Source organism: Hippoglossus stenolepis, chromosome 3 (assembly GCF_022539355.2).
Source record: "Hippoglossus stenolepis isolate QCI-W04-F060 chromosome 3, HSTE1.2, whole genome shotgun sequence".
Classification (NCBI taxonomy): Eukaryota; Metazoa; Chordata; class Actinopteri; order Pleuronectiformes; family Pleuronectidae; genus Hippoglossus; species Hippoglossus stenolepis.
In genome coordinates, this window is record NC_061485.1 from 22900689 (window position 1) to 22921750 (window position 21062).

The window sequence follows — 21062 nt, forward strand, 5'->3', positions numbered from 1 at the left end:
CTTACTGAAGCACTTAAAATCAACAAAACAGGTTTTCACTGCATAAGGCTGTATCTTGGATCTAGGATGTGTAGGGTCCTTTTGTTTTTAGTTTCAACAGCCTATTTGGCCTATTAATTGGTAATTAATACAGTTATAATTAATTGTACACAGATAAAACTACAAGTTTCATACATTTAATGCAAGTTGCAAGTTTTTTGAAAGCCAAGGGTAATATTATGCTAGATATACGGTTATTGCTAATCTGAGTGTGTGAGTCATTGTGAGTGGTTGACAGACGGTTGTTTTAGTGTGAACACCAGACACATGTCTGCTCAACAACGAATGCAATATGTTCTTCATCTCATTACATCAACTTGCTTTCTCCTACAAGTTTCTGTTAAGACCAGTCTACAGTGCGAGGATTCAGTAATGGAAGCACAAGCAACACCATGTACTGTTGGATGGTATGCAAATATGACAGTGCATGTTTGTATATAGTGTACATAATCAAATGTCTTTTAGTGCAACAGGGTGTTAAGAAAAAACTATTGAGCAATTAACTTTCTGCATTAAGCAATGAGCAAATGCCCTAAATACACAGGCACATGATGTTTGCACATAATATGCCAACACCTCCTCACACGGGGAGAGAGGTTTTAACAAATTCAGCTTCAGTTGATTATTTGAGCCATTTCATATCTTTGAATAGTTGTTATTTTTAAACAATTTAACTTGATGGGCAGTTTTAAAGCGAGAAGCTTTTCTCTAAATGTTTTTGTATCTGAGTTGTTTCTCTTTTTACCAGTTCCTGTAGCGTGGTTTATTGTCATGTGCTTGATTTTGTGTTTGAAAACCCTGCTGTGGGAGTTGTTTACTCATGTGCTTGTACTTACAGCAATGGAACATATTTTTATCTCATGTTTAAAAAAAAAAAGAAAAGATTATTACAGCTATTTAATGAGAAATCTGCAATAAGAAAATAAAAAAATAAAATAAAAACGAGTTTTTGTCTGTCGGCCTTTTAACCTACAACTCCCAGTGTGCAGTTCGCATGTGCGCAGGTCACGTGACCGTGCGTCTGGTCTGTCAACACGAGTGGGCTCTGCTGGGCAGGGGAGCAGCGGGACCTCCTCTCACCGTGACCTGCAGGTAGCCACGATATTCATTTGAATCGCAGAGGAGCAGCCCGTGCAGGAGTGCGAGTGACAGGTGAACAGTGCGCAGCCTGGTGTTCACTGCCAGGAAACACAAGTTAGCTCTTCTGGCGTCAGCGCCATGGAACTGAGGAGTTAGCTTGGATGCTAGCTAGGTACGTGGTGGTAGCGGTGTCTCAGCCGCCGTATCTGTGATTTTTCACGTTGACGTTTTGTCAGCCGGGAATTTAATCACTCCTGACCTGTTAACTTCCACTTAACTTCGGGTTTAAGATAAGTTATTCAGTCTGTCTAAGTAGTTCGGAGACAGTAGTTGCAGCCGGCTCCTGTCACCAGTGTTAGCTCGCAGATAAGGAGACTCCAGGACGAGCCTGTGTATGTTTCCTCTGCGTGACGGAGCTTTTTAAACCTGATGGTAGTTTTTAAATGTGTTTAAAGTGTGCAGACCGGTTAGCAGGAGTCCCACCTTACGGTTTTATAACTTCTGCTTAGCAGGTTGAGGCTCGGCTTCACTTGGAACAGCCATGTCTCAATGGGTGTCTGAAGCAGGAGAATGAGTGCGCGCTGGCGAGGCAGAGGATGCCACCATCTTCCACCGGAGACTGCCCCGCTGAACCGATCGATTAGCTGACCCGTCAACCGCTGGAGAGCAGCGGGGGGTCGCTGCTACTGCACCCCGGCTTTATCGTTTCGTCTCGACCCGCTCCTGTAACCCATGGCGGCTGTTATCGGGGTCAACATGCAGTCCCAGCTCGGAGACGTGGCGCTGGCGGGTCCCGGGGGAGCGGGGCTGCCCGCTGGGTCCCTCGCCAACACCTCGGCGTCCTCCAGCCCGACGCCCGCCACCGATGGTGGAAGGTGTGAGAACGGCGCCCTCATGGACTCCTTTGGGATTTTCCTACAGGGACTTCTGGCCATGATGGCTTTCAGCACGCTGATGTGTGAGTATGGACCCAGGGAGGATCTGCTGCGTGCCTCTGATATCGGACACCAGCTGCTCAAGGGCAATAAAGAAATAGCAGAGCTCTGTTAACTTATGCATTATTGATCAAGGCAGGGAGGATCATGTCTGACTCCAGAACAGAGGAAGACTAACGTGACAGAAGTAGAAATGCTCTCTCTCTCGCTGGCTCGCTCGCCTGTAAACCTAAATGCAGGGGTTTAATTCAGTTACTTCCTCTTCACTGTGGTAATAAGAGCTGCTCACTGTTCCTGTCATATCAATTACATCCCTACCAGATTAAATGTCAATCATTAAAAAAGCCTCATGGGAAGCAGCAGTAGGTTGCGGGTGAATGGATTGTATTTATGTAGAACTTTTCTGGTTCTATCAGCCTCTCAACATGCTCCTACAAGTTGCATTCACCCATTCATACAGTGCTTTTTCTATTACACCATTCCCTATTAGTGAATTCAATTTGGGGACCAGTGTCTTGCACAAAAACACTGGAACTCAAACCACCGACCTTCTGACAAAATTGTGATAGTGTAACATTTTCTAACTTGAATGACTATTTTTAAATAAATGCTGCAGCTGCTTGATAGTCACTTCTCTTTCCTAAGTATCTTAGTACAGGGCTTCTGCCGGTTCTTAAAAAGTCTAAAGTTTAATAATCAGAATTTTAGGCCTTTAAAAAGTCTTAAGTTATAATATTACACACTTACTTAGGTCTTTATCATGCTAATGCTCATTTAACACCAACTCCATCACACTTTAAAGTTTTTTTTTAAAAGGAAATGTTTTGGTGTGATGCATAGTTTGGATTGTTTCAGTTTGTTGTAGTTTTTTCACAACTATACAAATATTAGCACATAAAACTACAAACAACACCAACATGGAACTGATCAGCCTTAGTCAGAGTTTATCACAAAACACTGGCTATAGGAAAGACAATGGATATCTACTGTCTCCAGTTTGCAAGATAAGAAAGTGTATCATGAGTTATTCTCTTCTTTCATATCTGTAATACTTGCCGAAGGTCTTAAATTTCCTCCTCGAGGACTTAATAAGTCTTAAATTGTACTTGTTGACATGCAGAAACCCTGTTGTAAACACTGGTATATGTGTCTTTTTCACCAACTGCTTTTTTACAACTGCTGTCTGAATAATTTCCATGTCTTTTTACATCTCTTGCTTTGTGTTAGCGTCAGCATCTTTTTTTTAAGTTAGACATGGAAACACTGCCACTGAAAAACAATTACAGTCAAGACTTCGCCTTGGTTCCATTCAGTCAGCCTGAATTGTGTGCGTCCCTGCAGCATCACAGTGGTGAGGAATGTTTAGCATTTTGCTGGAGGCAGCTCTCTGAGTTAGAGGAGTTGGCTGCGGCCTCCACGTGTGTTCACATCACATCCAGCTGCATGCTGGGTGTGTTCAGTCTGAAGTCACTCTCAGAGCAGACACTGAGGTCATAGCTAATGGTAAAACTCGCCTACATGAAAACACAAAAAGCTCTCAGTAAATGTTTGGGCAACACTTGATCTGATGAAGGTCACTGTGCAGCTCACAGTGTCACAGCTTAAAACAATGGTCAGAGTCCATCCATGATGATAGAAAAGTAAATCAGTCATGCAACAACAACAGTAGTGACGCTCCCCTGTCACCATGCAGCTGTGTCGTAGCATTTAAAAGCGGAGGGTAGTGGGGGACTCATGAAAACAAGCCACTATTGTGAGGTACAGCTAGAGCGTTATTTATGTTGGACATTTCACCACTTATACTGATGAGCCTTCTTACATTTATCCCCTCAGACTCCTTTTCACACAGGGATTAATTAAACTTCTAGAAAGCCCTTAACTAAAACCGCCCATACATAATACAGCTACACTCAGTTCTCTCAGAGTTTGTTACCTGGAGAGTGGTGCTTACACACACCAGCATACTGTAAATCACTTCCAGGCAATGCAACACAAACAAGGTCTTATCTAATCTCTTTTTCATTCTAAACAAACTGCTTAATCTTCATAACTTTATTGCTACTATGTCTCTTAGCATGCTCATGCTTAATGAACGATTCTGATTCACTTCCCCCTTTTGGGATTCTTGAGATAAACATGTTTTTGTTAATTTAGCAGTTAGCTGAAAATAAGGATAGCAGATGAATCACTTCAGTTTCTGCACATGATATTAGGTCAGTCAACATATTGCCTTTGCTCACTTCTCATTCTGCAACAACAAAGTGTCCACATATGAAACTAAATACTGACGCATCCTTTTTGAGCAGTAACTCGATCACACATGCAGGCCACAAAGTGAGATATCAAAGTTTCTCTTCTAGCCTACAGAAAAAACAAATAGCAGCCAATTGTTGAGACAGAGAGTGCATGATGCAGCTCCTGCTACTTTTTCATATCTCACTTTGTATCCTGCTTGTGTGTTAATCTGCTCAAAAAGAATGCGTCATCCTTCATTTACTCATCTAAAATACATTGGTACAAAACTCGATTCGGAGTTGGACTAAATACTATAAAAGCACAAATGATCATTGGACATTTGACAGTTCAAAGGAGAGTCGTAACTTGATTACATGAAAAGTAATAATCTGCTTGACTGATTCTATGCACCTCTGTGTTTGTGTGAGTGATCTGTAGTACATATGTCTTCCATTCGCAGTGAAACGCTTCCGGGAGCCAAAACGTGAGAGGAGACCCTGGAGGATCTGGTAAGGCAGCTGAGCCAGCTTGACTTAATTTCTCTGCAAAGACATCAAATGGAAACAAACCAACTGTCCTGTGTCTCTACAGGTTCCTGGATACCTCAAAACAGGCCATAGGAATGTTATTCATTCACTTCGCTAATGTCTACTTGTCAGGCCTCACCGAGGAGGACCCCTGCTCACTGTGAGTCAATCCTGTGTTTGACGACCTTAGAGCTTTCTGATTCTGCATGCTACAGATGCATCACCAATAACCTGTTCAAATGACGACTATTCAATCTTGTAGACATAATGTGTCTAACTGTAGATGCAGATTCCATTCACTCTTCTTTTTCTCCCAGATACCTCATTAACTTCCTGTTAGATGCCTCTCTGGGCATGTTGCTGATCTATGCTGGGGTGAGAGCTGTCAGTGCTGTAGTAGAGTGGAGGCAGTGGGAGTCTCTGCGTTTCGGAGAATATGGTGAGGACCATGTGTCTGAGTGGTGGAGTGGGAGTTACAGTGATTTCCCAAAGAGCCTGGAATGTCCAATGGAGGGCAGTAGCTCCCCTTAGTAATGTGATGCTGCTGTGTCACTTCTTACTACACTGCTTTCTTCCCTCAATTACACTTTGTACACTCAAGCTGTGAAATCTAGTTAAAACTGTTGACAATAATCTGATGTATCTCTATTTTCTTTGTGTTTGTCTCTGTGTGTAGGAGAGCCAGTGCAGTGCACAGCATGGTTGGGCCAGTGTATCCTCTATATCCTCATCATGATGTTTGAGAAAGTCCTCATCATGCTGGTCCTCCTCATTCCCCAGTGGAAAAAGGTCAGAATAAAGACAAATGATTTGAAAAGCTGACAAGTAGAGAAGAACTCTGAATATGTAAAGGGGGAGCAGTACTCTCCAAAGCTATCATTGACCTGCAATTTAGACTGTACATGAGACATTACATTACAAGTTGCATGGAGCAGCCCTGCCTTTCACTTAGCACGCTGCATTGACAGCTCTTCGTCTGGATTCTTTACTTTAAAATATTTGGCAGGTTTTGTGTTAGGCTGCTAAAGACGCAGATCATTGTACCAGGTTTTATACTCTCTGTTTATACTAGTGTAGAGAAAGAGACTACGAGAATAAGGTGTTCCCTGACTGGACATAAAAGCCTGGCCACTGCCTCTTAGTCTGTATCTGTTTAAATAGAAATGAAATTCTGAATTACAAACCTTTTTAACATCAGATGGTTAAAGCAGTGCAGACAAAAGCCAGCTTAACGGTTTGTATGACTTCCTCCATGTGGCAGCAGCGGGCCTGAGAGCGCATGCTCTCAGCAGGCTGCAGAGCTGTGGGGGATGGGCTGAGCTGTGCTGGAACAAATGTATTGGTTTCAGCAGAGTGAAAAACGCACAGCGGGCCAGTGGCGCAATGGATAACGCGTCTGACTACGGATCAGAAGATTCTAGGTTCGACTCCTGGCTGGCTCGTTTCTGCTTTTCTCGTCTCACAACATGTTTATGCTAATGACTGAATTGCCTTCATTTACTGACTTACATTCCTTTCGTCTTGGTGAGTGTGTTGGTAAATAAGAGAGAGAGAGAGAGCGCAGAGCCAGGAGGGGCTGAGTGAATAAATGCACTCCATGCAGCTGTATAATGAGACAGGATTTCAGCTCTGAAACAGGCCTGTGAAACTGCAATTTAGACTGTACATGAGAAATTACACAAGTTTCATGGAGCAGCCCTGCCTTTCACTTAGCACGCTGCTTTGTCAGCTATTGTCTGGTTTCTTCACATAAAAATATTTGGCTTGTGTTGGGCCGCTAAAGATGCAGATCATTGCGCCAGGTTTTATACTCTTAAAACGTTTTCACTTTTCAGACATGACCTGCAGGTAAAATCTGGAGAATACGCTACGGAGTTTACCGGCAGTCTGTCTTTCACACATGCACAACACAGCGGGAGGTTTTCTTTACAGACGCGTTCATAACAACAACCAATCCTCTGCATTATTCAGGCAAAAGGTGGAGCAGCCGGGTGCAGCAGAGACAGGAAGCAACGTATTAACTCCACTGCAGAGACCACGTGAACACCGGTGTTGCCTCTTATCACCACAAGCTCTCTAAACATCTATGTCTGTGTCTTCTTCTTGTATGACACCACTTTTTCACCGGGAGATATTTGTTTTCTTTTAGTTTTTTTTTTTCATTTTTTCGTCTGTTTCGTGTAACAAGCATCATCAGTGCTCCGGAGGAATCTGCGGAGTTTGGTGCATGTCTGAAAGCAGCTTTACAGTCTAGTGTAGTGAAAGAGAATAACGTGTTACCTGACCGGAAATCAAACCCGGGCTACTGAATCCTAGAATCCGCTAGCGACAACTGCTCAGCCTCTTATGGGAAATTTCTGTGCTGCAAGTGTTTGTTTTTTATGTCTTTTGACAACTGACAGTTATTATGGTGTTACAACCCATCTGGAGCAGTGTAGTGAACCACAGAAATACATGAACTGTGTTTTTCTTCTTATCTTGATAATAGATGTTCATGGTCAAGTACACTACAGCAGTATTTGCCATTTCAGGTGACTAAACAAGTAAAGTGTTTTAAGTCCATATGTATGCACATGTATTCTGAAGTTGAACCACATATTTGCTTTTAAATGGGCATTCTAATACTTTCATATTCATTGTGCATATAATACACACTCTTTTAGATGACTTACCAATGATGTGTAGGTTATATTAAATTCTAAGTTGTGCTGTTTGCTCCAATGTTCTCTCCTTCCATCTCTGCTGTAATTTGAAAGTTGAAATGCTACATGTGCCGTCTGGGTTGCTGTGTATGCTTACGTTTGTGCTTGTTTGTGTGTCGCAGCTGGCTCTCCTCAACCCCATACAGAATCCTGACCTGGAACTGGCCATCGTTATGCTCATCGTTCCGTTCTTCGTCAACGTAAGCCTGGTGTTCCAATGTGTCTCTCCACCACTAGCACCACATGTGTCTTGTGCGATTTCATAATTCATAACTGAAATCATGTCTGCTTGTTCATTCAAAGTCCATTGCCTTGTGTGTGTGTGTGTGTGTGTGTGTGTGTGTGTGTGTGTGTGTGTGTGTGTGTGTGTGTGTGTGTGTGTATCACCAATAAAAAAATCTTAGTTTTGGTGTATACTCTAAAAAGTCACTTATGGTAATTCCACCAGAGGAAACATCATTCACAAATGTCGTCTGTCTTCCCTTTAGGCCCTCATGTTCTGGGTGGTAGATAATTTTCTAATGAAGAAGCACAGGACAAAAGCAAAGCTGGAGGAGAGAGAGGAGGACTCTCGGGGGAACAGTAAGGTGCGCTACAGACGAGCTCTGTCTCATGATGACTCGGAGTCAGAGGTGAGTCTAAATGCAGTAATATGCACGTTGCTATCGGAGAAGCCACATGAAAGAACCATGCAATAGAAATCATCAGATATGGTACAAAAACCTGGAATTCAGTAATACTACCTAACAGTTCATTTATTTTGTGTACGTTACTGATGCCTCATTTAATGTTTCATCGTCCATGGAGGGATATGCTAACGTTAGCCTACAGATATGCTAATGTTAGTCTGTGGCTGCTGTGTTTCTTGGGGTTAGACTTATTACCCTGGCCAGCTTTGCATTTTGCCTCACAAATATTTCAGCGAGTATTCTCTGCATCGACTATTGACTAGTGTAACCACACTTGTGACTGCTTTCGGCTGACCATTGCTCTGACCTAAGTCAAGTTGGTCTCTTCTTCAGCTTTCTTTCGGATGCATTGCCACAACCCGCTGATCTGGAGTGTGCGCTCTCAACCTTCTGGCTGTCGATTTCTTATTGCAACACCCCCCTCCCCCCGATTCTCTGATTACAGCCTTTACTGTATCAGGGTGGCCCCGCCTGGCCCCCCTTGGCGGCGCCACTGCATTGAGGTGCATTTCTAAAGTGTTGTGTTGAAGTTATTTCTGATGGGTGATTCTTGCTAGTTGTATTTTGTTTATCTATTTTTTAAAAGGGCCAATGGACGATTTTAGATCACAAATAGAAATAAAATGCAAAATTACAAACTATTTTAACATCTGAATGCCAAACCTTCATGGTGTGTTTGACCTCCTTCACGTGGCAGCAGCTGCCTTGAGAGGTCATGCATTGGCACATCCATTAACTGTGGGGGATGGTCTTAAATGTGGGCCAGTGGTGCAATGGTTAACGTGTCTTATTACGCATCAGAAGATTCTAGGTTTGACTCCTGGCGGGCTCGGTTTCATACCCTGCCATTTGTATTGACCCATTCAGATCACCTAAAACAGTTTTAACCTGTAGTACCATCCTGGTCTACAGTGGGTATAGCCGACAGACACTAGCTAAATGTGGCGCAAGACTCGAGCCCTAATGAATTTCTACACTGTTTTTGAAAGGTGTATTTTACATCTAATGTTTTGGTCTCATTTGTTCACATTGTGGGAAGTGGACACCCATGTTCAACATGTTCCAAGACAGCTTGTATCTATAATATCCAAGTGTTGTTTTGAATTACTTTCTGAAAGCAGATTCTGCTCAAATTATTTGAGAAAGAGTTGATTCTGTTATAAACAATAGTTGTATTTTGTCAGTGGGCCACGTGGTTAATACATATTTAGATCACCAATAGAAATGAAATTCAGAATTACAATCCATTTTAACCTCGGAAAGTTAAAGCACTGCAGACAACGGTTTGTTTGACTTCCTCCATGTGGCAGCAGTGGGACTGAGAGCGCATGCTCTCAGCAGGCTGCAGGGCTGTGGGGGATGGGCCGAGCTGAGCTGGAACAAATGTATTCCTTTCAGCGGAGTGAAACAGCCACAGCGGGCCAGTGGCGCAATGGATAACGCGTCTGACTACGGATCAGAAGATTCTAGGTTCGACTCCTGGCTGGCTCGTTCTGCTTTTCTCGTCTCACAACATGTTTATGCGAATGACTGATTTACTTTCATTTACTGACTTACATTGTGTATCAGTTGGAGAGAGAGAGAGAGAGCAGAGCCAGGAGGCGCTGAGAGAATAAATGCACTCCATGCAGCTGCATAATGACACAGGATTTCACCTCTAAACAGGGCCTTTTAATATGATTTTACTCATTTAAAAGGAGATGAGGAAAAATCGATATATGGTGGTCAATGATGATACTGTGTCATTCACCACAAATATATCAATTTATGGGGAAAAATAAAGTTTATTCAGTTCTGTCCTATTTCATTCTCCACCCAGAATATTGCAAAGGAGGGGGAGGTATGTATTCAGTCGTGGATGACTTCAGGATGCCCTTAGAATGATATCATGAACCTGTCTCCCAGTACGCCATTCACTTCTAATACTTCTCTCTCTTTCCTGTTCCTTAGATCCTTTTCTCAGCAGATGATGAAATGGATGAGTCAGACGAGGATGATGTTCGTCGGTTAAGTGGCCTGAAGACAGTGAAGAAGAAGAAGAAGAAGCTTCGCATGGGGATCCCTGTTTGACCTGTGTGCCTAGCTAAACTGCTTCCATCAGATGTCCTCCGGGAGCTCTTCAACCACACAGATCCACATGCGGTCCCAGTACCTCCACAGAATCTGATATCAACCTCTTTTCAAACACAGGATGCTCATTGATGACAGAAGAAAAGACTTTCATTGAATTCCCTGTTGACTCCTGAAGAATTTCTACATAAACAGTGTCTAACCTGGGATTTAATTCAACACACCGGGAGATTTCTTTTTTGCAGTTAACTTGGCACTCCTGTGGCGACTGATCTAAAATTCACTTTGGGAAAACATCTCAATCATGAACCCTTGTTAACATGTTAAATCCGAAATGTGAGTGACGTATGAAAAGGGCAACACTGGTATAATACTGTGTGGACCTTGGTGGCATTGTGATGCTGTGGTCCAGGATTATGACGGTTGGACAAATCTCAGTGGCCACACCAGACCCAAACATGCAAACAAAACTGTTGATTATATCTAATACTCTAACATGTCCTCTAAACTGATTGTATCCCTGATGTAGATTCCATATGAACATTGTGCTTTTGTTTTCTCATGTTAAAAGTGTGTGTGTGTGTGTGTGTGTGTGTGTGTGTGTGTGTGTGTGTGTGTGTGTGTGTGTGTGTGTGTGTGTGTGTGTGTGTGTGTGTGTGTGTGTGTGTGTGTGTGTGTGTGTGTGTGTGTGTGTGTGTGTGTGGAAGTGAGGACATTTTGGCTGGCCTGTACGGTTTTGAGGGTAAAGATTTAGGAATTAGGATTAGTTAATGTTTTACGGTTAGAATAATGTTTAGGCTTTTAGTTGTGAGGGGTAGGGCAAGGGCTAGACAATGCATTATGTCAGAGGGTGTCCTCACAAACACAGAAGAACGTGTGTGTGTGTGTGTGTGTGTGTGAGCGCGCGCGCGCGCGATTGCATCAGACTGTTTGAATCACGGTATTGATGTGACTAACACTTTTGAGCACAATTCCACACTTGACTACTGTAAACTTCATGTGTAATGTTACTCATATCAAAGGGAGCACATTCATGCTTGCAGCAAACTTCCATTTTTTATTCTCTTGTAAAGTCCTTTCAACTGTTACACCTATAGGACTGCAGGTACCACAGTGTTCAACATGTCCGCTCAGTCAGTATCGTTTGTCTGTTGACACGAGATTTCCGTCTGGTTGACCGTTTTACTGACTTGCTGTGGGGGCGTGTTCTTTGTCTTTGAACACATTTCGTTTCATTTGGACTTGTTGGGATTTTATGTTTTTGTTTGTGTAATTTTCGGGCCAAAAAGGTGACTATGCTTCTTCCAAAAGTGTTCTTCATTCCTTTACTTTAATGGGAAGAGTAGATATGGGAACAATTTCTTGCACAGTTTCCCATTTATTCTAGCTTTCACCTTTCCTTTTGTGTTATCTGTGATTTGTTTTTTGTTACAATAATGTGCCTGAGTGCCTGTTTGTTAGATTCTTTTGACTGTTTTATCCAGAGCTCCAGATCATCAGGCATCAAGCAGCATTCAGCAGGCTCTGATGTAAAGAATGTGACATGCATAGACCTCTAAACTGTAAAGTGACTGTCCACCAGACAGACAAGAGTTAGGCTGCGCGTGGGTGGTTGTGGATTTGTTTTCTCTCTCTGTGTGTGTGTGTGCGTGTGTGTGCGCGCGTGCGCACACAGTATACCTGTATGCACTGGCTTGTGCTGGATGCATGTGTGAGTGCTTCTTCTCATTAAGGGAGTGTGTGATAAACTGTGACTGCGATGTACGATGACTATGTTGCTGATTAGGATGTGTTTGGCATGTTGGTAAGGAATAAATGAGTGTGCATTTTACATGACTGACACTACAGCATCTTGCAGCAGTTATGTTAACTAAACCAGGACAATGGACTTTTAATATTTTGCAAAGTGGAGTGGGTATAAAGGCAAGAGGTGGAGGTAAATTATCATTATAACTGCTTTTTCAATAAAGGATGTGATAAACCATGTTGAGCCAAATGTTTGATTCCTTTTCTAATGTGAATCTCGTATTGTTTTAGTAAACCTCAAAGTGTTGCCTGACCGAGAACCAAATCCAAGCAACCCTGAATCTTGACCACCAGACGACCAGGGAGGATGGTACCACTCATGGACGCTTCAGAAAATTAAATCAATACAAGCAGTGGAATCAAAATATTTTAGGTCCCGCTTATGAGTGAGGAGAACTGTGGGCATTGTTCATGGTTTACCACTAGATGGAGCACCAGATTTTAGAAGACACCCGTACCTACAGTCATGGCTGTGTGTCCAGAAATAGATCCAACTAGAACTTCTAATAGCTTCTTACAAAAGCTTAAGAAAAGGCACAGACCCACAGTTAGTGTGGGGAGTCATGATAATCCACCACATCCTGACTCATCAGCTCCAGTTAAAGACACACTAATGCCCGAGTTTCCATGTAGCACTGTCACAGGCCACGCTGTGATCTCATTCCCTGCCTCACACAACTATATCATATGTTGTCTTAGTTGTTTGTGTGTTCCCATTGGCCCTAGTAACACTGAGTTGGTGTAGGAGCCACTTGTGGAGCGTCAACTGCAGGTTGTAATATAATATTTAAGGTTAGAGAGACAGACCCGTTTGTTCATTTATCTTTATTCCTTTTTCATTCAATTTCTACTTTTGATTTTATGTGAGACATTTTCTGAGACATGCTGATATATGTTAATGATTTATATGGATGTATGAAATAAAAAGCTCTGTCTGGTTAATACACATAAAAAAAAAATATCCACCCTCTGCTGATAGTATTGCAATAAACCCAAAACGATCCGAGTTTAATAATACTTTATTATTATTATATATTATTACAATTATTATTTATTGTTAAACAATAAAGGGTTGTACAGTACTACACTGTTGTAATATGGTAACTCTGTAACTCTGAGTCAGATTCAGTAGAAAGAATCACAAACAGATGACGACTGAGACTGTTAGTCATTTTGAATGTGTGAGTCAGTGGGTCCTTCATCCTTCATTTGAAACTGAGCTAACACCTCAGTCCAACTCCTCTGACTGTTGTTTCCTGAACTGTTTGCTTACTTGTTCCAGCCTTAATCTGTAACTTCTCATGAGAATCCAATGAATGAAAATCCCTAGAAAACACAAACAAAATAACAGTTTTTAACTCAAGAATTGAGTGTCACAATCACAATGGACATTGGATAAACCTACAAAATAATGTGGTTTATACATTTATCAGAATAAATGTTCAGAATAATTCTAATTTATTACTTCACCTGCAGAGGGATTTAGTTTGCTCTGGATTACATCAGAAAGAGTCGTAGGTGCCACCTGTGTCCTGAGTATCAGCTGTCGGCCTGGAACTTTATCTTAAAAGATGGGAGACCCGTTCCAGCCGTACCATCCCTCACGTCACACCTAATAATACACACTGACAACAGGCAGAGCGGGGCAGTGGGCAGCTGCTCTCACTGGCTCACTGGGTCTGGACCAGGACTATATATATAAATGATGGCAAGCATGTTGGGAGACAAAGACACACAGTTGGAAAACAGCAGCGACAGTGTCACACTGGAAAGGGCGTCTGTTGGACTAATACAACAAATTCAATCACCATGTCACAGGTAAGTTAGCTGTATGGATTACTCACCTACATCTTACACATTACTCCAGTTTTTACAACAGATATCAACAACACCATGACTTTTATTTCCGCCCCTAACATTCATAATCTTCTTTCTTTACCAAACTCCAGCCAGGCGAGGTGAAGAAGAAGAAGCGTCCCCCTATGAAGGAGGAGGACCTGAAAGGAGCACGCAGTAAACTGGGACTGAAGGGCGAGGTCAAGAGTAAGACCTATGAGGTCATGGCGGAGTGTGGTGAGCACAGCCTTTTACTAATGGCATGTAAAAACACAACACAGCCTCAGATGTTGACTCTAAAAACACATTTCTACTCTTGTTTTATTCCTGCTCAGCCTTGGGATGTAAATATCATCCTTCATGACAGTTTTATATAATTTAACTATGCAATCGATCAACTTGTATAGAACCTTAAGTTTAACAAGCTGGTTTAAATATATATCACGATTTCATTATGCTGTTTGTTTGGCCTCTTCTATTGAAAACGTACAGTATATCCTTTATCTATGAATGAAACAAATTATAAATACAATCACAGTAGAAACATTGAAGTTGATACATAAATAAATAACTAAACATACAATTCAATTATTAGAAATATATAAATACAGTAAATAAAATGCCTAATAAGAACTTACCATGAGGTACCCCATGGTTTAACTGACTGAGCAGATTTAGCTCTTATCTCTTTGTACTTCGTACTTGGTCTTTTTTTCTTCTCCTACTGGATGACGCTTTCATGCTGTGCCCAGTTGCAAGTGTCTTTATGGATAAAATGTAGAAATACAGAAGTTAATAAATGTAGATTTATACAGAGGTAGAAATAAATGAAATACATTCACAAATTTATTTCCCAATCTTTTTGCACATTCATGCGTTTCTTTATATCTGTATACGATCTCTTCTTTCATTTCAATATCTATTTGTTTTTATTTACAAATAATAATTATAACATTGATTTATTTCTGTTGCATTGTTGGAGCAGTCTTGTGTATTTATTAGTGAAACATGATTTATCCATCACAAGACACTGAGATAAAGCAGATCTGTGCACTTTAGCCTGGTACCGTTAACACAGTTGTTCACAGTTTGCAGAGGTTAAAAATGTTGAAAAAAAACTAGTTCCCTGACCGGGAATCGAACCCGGGCCGCGGCGGTGAGAGCGCCGAATCCTAACCACTAGACCACCAGGGACGGATATGCGGCGGGTGAGAGAAGTATATCTCAACCCTGACTTACTGGGTGCTCCATACGCAGTTCTTTATTCTTCTTTATTCTTCTTCTTCATTGAATCAACACGCCAACCAGCACGTGGCTCTCCCCTGTTACATTCAAACCTGTCCCCCGGTAAACAGCTGTTGTGGGATTATTGCTACTGAGATATATAATGAACCCAGTAACCCACACAGCTCAATAAGAAACATGAAATTAGCATCAAAAATTGAGTTGTTAGAACAACCCAAATATAATGTGGTGGGTAACTACGGATACATCATTATTTTCCATTTATTGCTTGATCATTTTAGTGATGTCACTGCATACATTTCTACAAGGGTGTGTGAATTTCAACTTTGTTCCTGTAATGCAGGCCTGCCATTTGAAATTCCAACCCCAGTAACATAGCAAAATTTGGTGAAATAACCATTAGAACAAAAAGCATTCATTGTATTTGTCCAACTATGACAGATATGAAAAATGATTTTCTTTCTTCACCTGTTACCTCACAATGCAAAGAATTATGCATTCAATGTTTGGAAAATTATTCATTTAAAAAATGTTACATCTAGAGGTGAGGATTCATGTTGCAGCTGAATACCCCTCACTCACCCTCACCTTCCAAACATGAAAGAGAACCTGTGGAAACCTTCAGTTGTCATAAAAACTCAAAAGGTGTTTAGTTTGTCCAGTCTCGGCTACTGTAAAAAACATGCCGGCCTCCGTAGAGAAGATCCGCTACCATTTTAATTATACAGTATTGAAATATAAATGGCCCATTCTAGGGTAAAGAAAACAACAATTAGTACAATTTAGGTGAAACACACCAGTGAAAACATCACCAGGATTATTTTATATTCAATTTCTGCCAATAGATCCCTTTCACCTGAATTCTACACACTGAACCTTTAAATCCTGCAAATGAATTGATATTTGGTCATTATGATCAGGACTAATCTTTGTTGAAAAGTGCAACTCAGTGAAAGTGTAAAATAACATTACTATCGCAGATATTTGTGTCGTCTAACATCTCCAGAGTTAATGTTTTTAAAGTGTTGCACTGGGGTTAAGTACTTTAATTCAGTAAACCGACTTCAGTAACATACGTGTCTGTGTCTCTTTCCATGTGCAGAGCGTATGGGCAAAGTGGCTCCGTCTGTGTTCAGCGGAGTGAGGTCGGGGACGGAGACGGCCCTGGACAAGCCTACTGCTGCCAAAGCTCCAGGAGCCAGTGTGTTCAGCAAGTAGACACACTGCAGGACAAGAGAGAGAGAGAGAGAGAGCTGTGGAAAACATACACTGCACTCTTTAAGTGTTTGATGATATGGATTACAAACAGAGGGGTTTGTCATATTTTAGTAGCAGTTATGGTTTAGAGATAGTTGCTTAGTGCTGTGGAGTGTGTTGACTTTACTGCTATGTAAGCAGTTATTGTACTTTGTAGTTTGAACAGTGCATCAGACTCTGTAAATATTTTTTTAATGTGGGTCATGAGCTATAAATGGATTGTATCATTTATTTATTAACAGAGACTTAGCTTTTAATAAAACTATATACCTATTTGTTCTGCTTTTGCCTGACCATTTCCTTAATAAATCATTTCCCCTCATATTGAAATATAATGTTTTTTATTATCATTATTTGTTTGTAGTAATTCTATTTGGGGCTTGAAATGAATGATGCAGTATGAATACAGTTAACAGTCATTTTGTCACCTTTACTCGAACAATATCTCTAACAAAATGATAAATATAAAGTGGAAAGTTAAGATCTGTGGTTTGGGCTTTAATGTTTTCAGGTGTTTTGAACTATAGAAGAAAGGGTTTATTTGATTATCATCCACTGTCTCATTCATATATGTACAACAGTAAATCTCTATAATGTGTGTATCTGAATTCTTCTTGTAATTTCAAATCAATATTTATTTAGTCTTCAGCAAAAAAGAAAAGAGTCAACATATGATTAATTTTGATAATATTTTTGATTTGACCATTGTAATGCAGTTTAAACTGCAGGAGTCTTTCTTATGTCAACAGTGCATAACATGACTACTTGTATGTGACAGGGGTCGTGGGTTCACTATTATCACTAGACTCTGCAGTTCCCCTCGAGATAGTGAAGAACCTTTACATTCATCAGGTGGCCAGGACACAACTCCTAATCAATACTAATGTTACTCTCTTATATAGATGTGTTATAGATCTTGCTAAAAAGATTTCATTATCAACCCAGCTTGTCATTTCTGCAATGTGTATAGAACTTTATGCACCACTAAACTGTCTTAAAGGGCCCATATTGTGTAAAATAAATTTTCTGGGCTTTTACTATCCGTAATTACTTGAAGGGGGTCAGTAGGGACCCTCAAAGTATTAAAACTTTCACTCAGTCCATTCTAACAAATGTTGTGCCATAATGCATTCAACGTGATACCATAAAATGGTGTGCCTTTCGGCATTCAATAAATTTGGTTATCAAAATAAAATATTGAATATTCATATTAAAAATATGAATATTAAATAATAACTTTAATTGATTAAAGTTACCTCGGGGCACCACCCTTCAAAGGAAGGGAAAAGATAGCCAATTTATTGATTAAGTCTCATAAAAGTACTAACTACAAATTTGGAACTCTGATTAACAATTAAATTAGTAACTATAACCAAAATGACCATATAGATAGTTAGCTAAGTTGAAGGATATAGAGTTCTTGACAGTGTAGAGGTTGGCAAAATTCACTTATGCAACATTAATGAAAAAACATTGGTGAAAGAACGACATTTATTATGAATATAATAAAGTATAAAAACACAAATTACTAACGGTGTACTTAATATATAAAGATGTGTATGTGAGTATGCGTGTGTGTGTCTGTGTGAGTCAGCGTGCTTCCAAAATGGCGGTTGGCCACTCTAAAGATATGCGCCAGAATGAGACGGGTGATAGGCCCAGTCACATGTCACTCTGTCTGAGATAATTGCAATATTTCAACCAATACAAAAATCAAGCACAAACAAAAGCACAAGTGGCATGTTCACAACAAACTGCAAACACAAAATCACAACATTCATTGTGCAGACCCCGAAGGTTTGATATCACGTCAAAGAATTCAGTGGAAAATTGCACAACATTGAACTTACTCTCCTTTAATCTCCTGTTGACCATGACTCACCAGATGTGCAGAGTTCATGCCCACTGTGTTTGTTCACGAGGTTCATAGTACAGACAAAATCTGTTTGTTAAAGTTAAATCTACATTTGTCCTAAATGGTCATCTGGAATATGATGTGAGGGATAAGGACACATTTACTGTCAAAGGCGCCTTGTAGTCAAGTTATTTAATTAGCCCAGTGTAACACATTCATCTACATGCAATGTACCTGCTAGTCAAATCTAACCCTTACTTTTTTCAGTAGTTGCATTTAAAAAAAACATACAAGAGAGTCTTTCTGGTTTCAGACAGCTGCCCACTGTTCGCTCCCACGTGGGAAATGATGTAAACACACACGCATCAAGTGGAGCAGCACAAGACGTAGAGCGAAAGAGTGAAAGGAAGAGGAAGAACGCTTTGACCTAACACCAGATTAAACAAACCTAACTGATGTTGGTTAATGAATGAACAAATCAAGTGTTTTATTTAGAAACATACATGCACACATGTAAAATTCACGTAAAATAACTCCAAAAGATATTCTGACACATGCAAACCGAACATCACAGTAACTGACGGAATAAATGCTTTACAAGACAGACTGTAAATACACATATTGACCTTATATCATTATACATTGAAAATGTTATTTATGTTGAGGCTGATGTCATTATTTGTTAGTTTGGTGTCAGTTCTACCAACAGTCATACACATTGCAGATTGAGCACAGATATTTCTTTCACAACTTTACAAGCATAAGCACTTCTAACTCAGGGCCTTCGGACCACTGAGCTCAGGTCTGTTTCTGTTTGTCAATACTGGAGGACAACACACACACACAGACACACACACACACACACACCGTCCCTCCCCCTGGACAGAGAGCTGTTTTCTCAGCAGTGAAGTCAGCCCGTGTTCAGTGTTCAGTTTGGTCATGTCTGGACTGCTGGGTGTTCGACTGCTGCTGTTGTGGGGCTGCGTCTGCCTTGGGCTGCCCAGCCTGACCCAGGGGGCTCTGGTCATCTCTGGGTACCCTGAAGCAACACAGGTGACCTCACACACACACACACACACACATACAGCTTTTTGTACCATGACTTTAATTTGAAATTGCGTTTATGTATGATTTTATCAGTGTAGCTCCTGATTGAGGCACGTCCGATTTCCTCTCAAATATTTTGACCCAAACTTTGCTCTTCCAAACTTTGTATTTTTGATCCTGTTTAGATTTATTATCGTTTTAAACCCACTTTTTCTCCTCTTTATTTGTACATGTGATACACATGTTTTTAACACAGTGTGTTCTTTGTCCAATCATGGAGCTTTATTTGTATTTCAGGAGACGAGAGGAGCTGCCAGATCACTGCAGGTACTTGTTAGAGTCACTCACTCATTATGTTCATATTTATCAAAGTTTTGCCCCTTAACAAACAGTATTTAAAAAGTGTAGGGTACTGAATTATCATCATCAATGCATTAAAATTTAACATAAATGAACTATTTTTAAAGAGGTACGGTACATAGAAAATGCATGTTGTTAAGGGGCATAAAGCAGTCTCAGATGAAATTGAAGGTTTTGTACGGTCTTAAATTTAGATTTTTCAAAACTAAAAAGAATATAATTTCCTTTTTCTTTTCTTTTCCTTTACAGAAAAGAAGTACAAATGAAGCCACGGTAATAAAATAAAAGTTGTCTTTAATGATGTGAGGGCATCATCTTACCTGCCAGATCTGCAGATACACACAATAAGAAGGAGAAGAAAAATGAAAATACCATTAATAACCAAACTGTCAACTAAAAAGGCTATTTGCTTGAATATCATGTGTTGAATTGGTGATAGATCCATAATTAAATGCGTAGAAAAATACAAAAATATTGAACTTAACTCAGGAGGCTGCACAAAAGAGTTTGGAGAATCAGAGGAAATAAAGGCTGTAGAGTAACAGGCAGGTAGAGCAACGTCCAGAAGAAAGCAATGAGAATTCACACAGGATGCAGGTAGGTTCAAAAAGATGTTGGATAAAAATGAACTGGATATAACTGACCTGACTTTTTTTTCATATATACATATTATCCCTGCTGAGCGGCCTCATCAGAACACTCCCAAAGTGGAACCAGTGACATCATGTCTTCTGTCTTTTAAGATACTTTTTCAAGTGCTTATAATTTATTTTGGCACCAGTCAGGGCAACTCAGCATGGGCTGGACCCCGCTGTGAATAAAGAGGGGAAAAAACAGTATCATGTGATTATTAAAGTGAAAATATCAGATGTCACATTAATTCACAGAAAGTAGTAGAGAAAGCCTGTGCAGTGCCCGTTTTAAACAAGCCCTTTTGGTATGGGCTGGACGTTGTGTGCAGAGCTTCTTATAAACAGTCTATGGTGCAGAGTGAAGTTAGAAAACTTTGTGTTCATCCTACCCGGCTTATCTGTAATGAAGATTTTATAGTTGATGTTTTTCATCAAATCCAACTGCATCTTTATTACTGTTCATCTGCATGGTTTACATATAAGTTTAATGACTTACTAAACTGCTGTTATTTTTTCATACATTGCATGTCAGTTATTTGAGAGGTCTGTTAAACAACAGACACATTCTTCCGACCCAAGTTCATAACTTTTCAAAATAAAAGCTTTGTATTTCAGCTTAACATAAAGCATTGCAGCAACCAAACAAACATTGTGCTTGTTCGTTTGAAGACAAATTGCCAAAGAGAACGTGATTCTATGGATGTTGTTGAGATGACGAAGATCAGCACCCGTCACTGGCCAATCTCT

General features: G+C 40.4%; 2 protein-coding genes and 3 non-coding genes across 6 annotated transcripts in view; 4 read left to right on the forward strand and 1 right to left on the reverse strand.

Moving 5' to 3' along the window:
- Window positions 1-1086: 1086 nt before the first annotated feature.
- Window positions 1087-16743, forward strand: LOC118104395 (store-operated calcium entry regulator STIMATE). 2 transcript variants are annotated; one of them, XM_035151234.2, is made up of 11 exons: window positions 1087-1291; window positions 1632-2077; window positions 4750-4798; window positions 4881-4976; window positions 5134-5255; window positions 5493-5605; window positions 7641-7718; window positions 8007-8150; window positions 10158-10271; window positions 14033-14156; window positions 16267-16743. In XM_035151234.2, the coding sequence occupies exons 2-11, from the start codon at window positions 1852-1854 to the stop codon at window positions 16380-16382; spliced, it is 1182 nt and encodes a 393-aa protein (XP_035007125.1). In that variant the 5' UTR covers window positions 1087-1291; window positions 1632-1851; the 3' UTR covers window positions 16383-16743. The 2 variants fall into 2 exon arrangements, with proteins under 2 accessions (XP_035007125.1, XP_035007124.1); XM_035151233.2 differs by lacking the exons at window positions 1087-1291; window positions 1632-2077; window positions 4750-4798; ... (4 more) ...; window positions 8007-8150; window positions 10158-10271 and adding an exon at window positions 13742-13901.
- trnar-acg lies at window positions 6186-6258 on the forward strand. The gene has a single exon. It is a non-coding gene; the product is annotated as a tRNA-Arg (tRNA).
- On the forward strand, window positions 9626-9698 carry trnar-acg. Its single transcript has one exon. It is a non-coding gene; the product is annotated as a tRNA-Arg (tRNA).
- On the reverse strand, window positions 15042-15113 carry trnae-cuc. Its single transcript has one exon. It is a non-coding gene; the product is annotated as a tRNA-Glu (tRNA).
- A 2415-nt stretch (window positions 16744-19158) lies between the features above and the next one.
- Window positions 19159-21062, forward strand: part of LOC118104745 (inter-alpha-trypsin inhibitor heavy chain H3) — a 10511-nt gene continuing 8607 nt past the window's right edge. Inside the window, exons 1-3 of the mRNA XM_047339357.1 lie at window positions 19159-19329; window positions 19621-19650; window positions 19933-19956. Coding sequence (XP_047195313.1) covers window positions 19216-19329; window positions 19621-19650; window positions 19933-19956 — 168 coding nt within the window. The 5' untranslated portion in view covers window positions 19159-19215. The remainder of the gene's footprint in view (window positions 19330-19620; window positions 19651-19932; window positions 19957-21062) is intronic.

Excerpts from the sequence above, each read along its gene's own strand:
- LOC118104395 (XM_035151234.2), top strand. The coding sequence starts at position 1,852 with ATGGCGGCTGTTATCGGGGTCAACATGCAGTCCCAGCTCGGAGACGTG. Across the intron at positions 10,272-14,032 it reads AGCTTCGCATGGGGATCCCT|CCAGGCGAGGTGAAGAAGAA; the intron begins GTTTGACCTGTG and ends ACCAAACTCCAG. Across the intron at positions 14,157-16,266 it reads TGAGGTCATGGCGGAGTGTG|AGCGTATGGGCAAAGTGGCT; the intron begins GTGAGCACAGCC and ends TTCCATGTGCAG.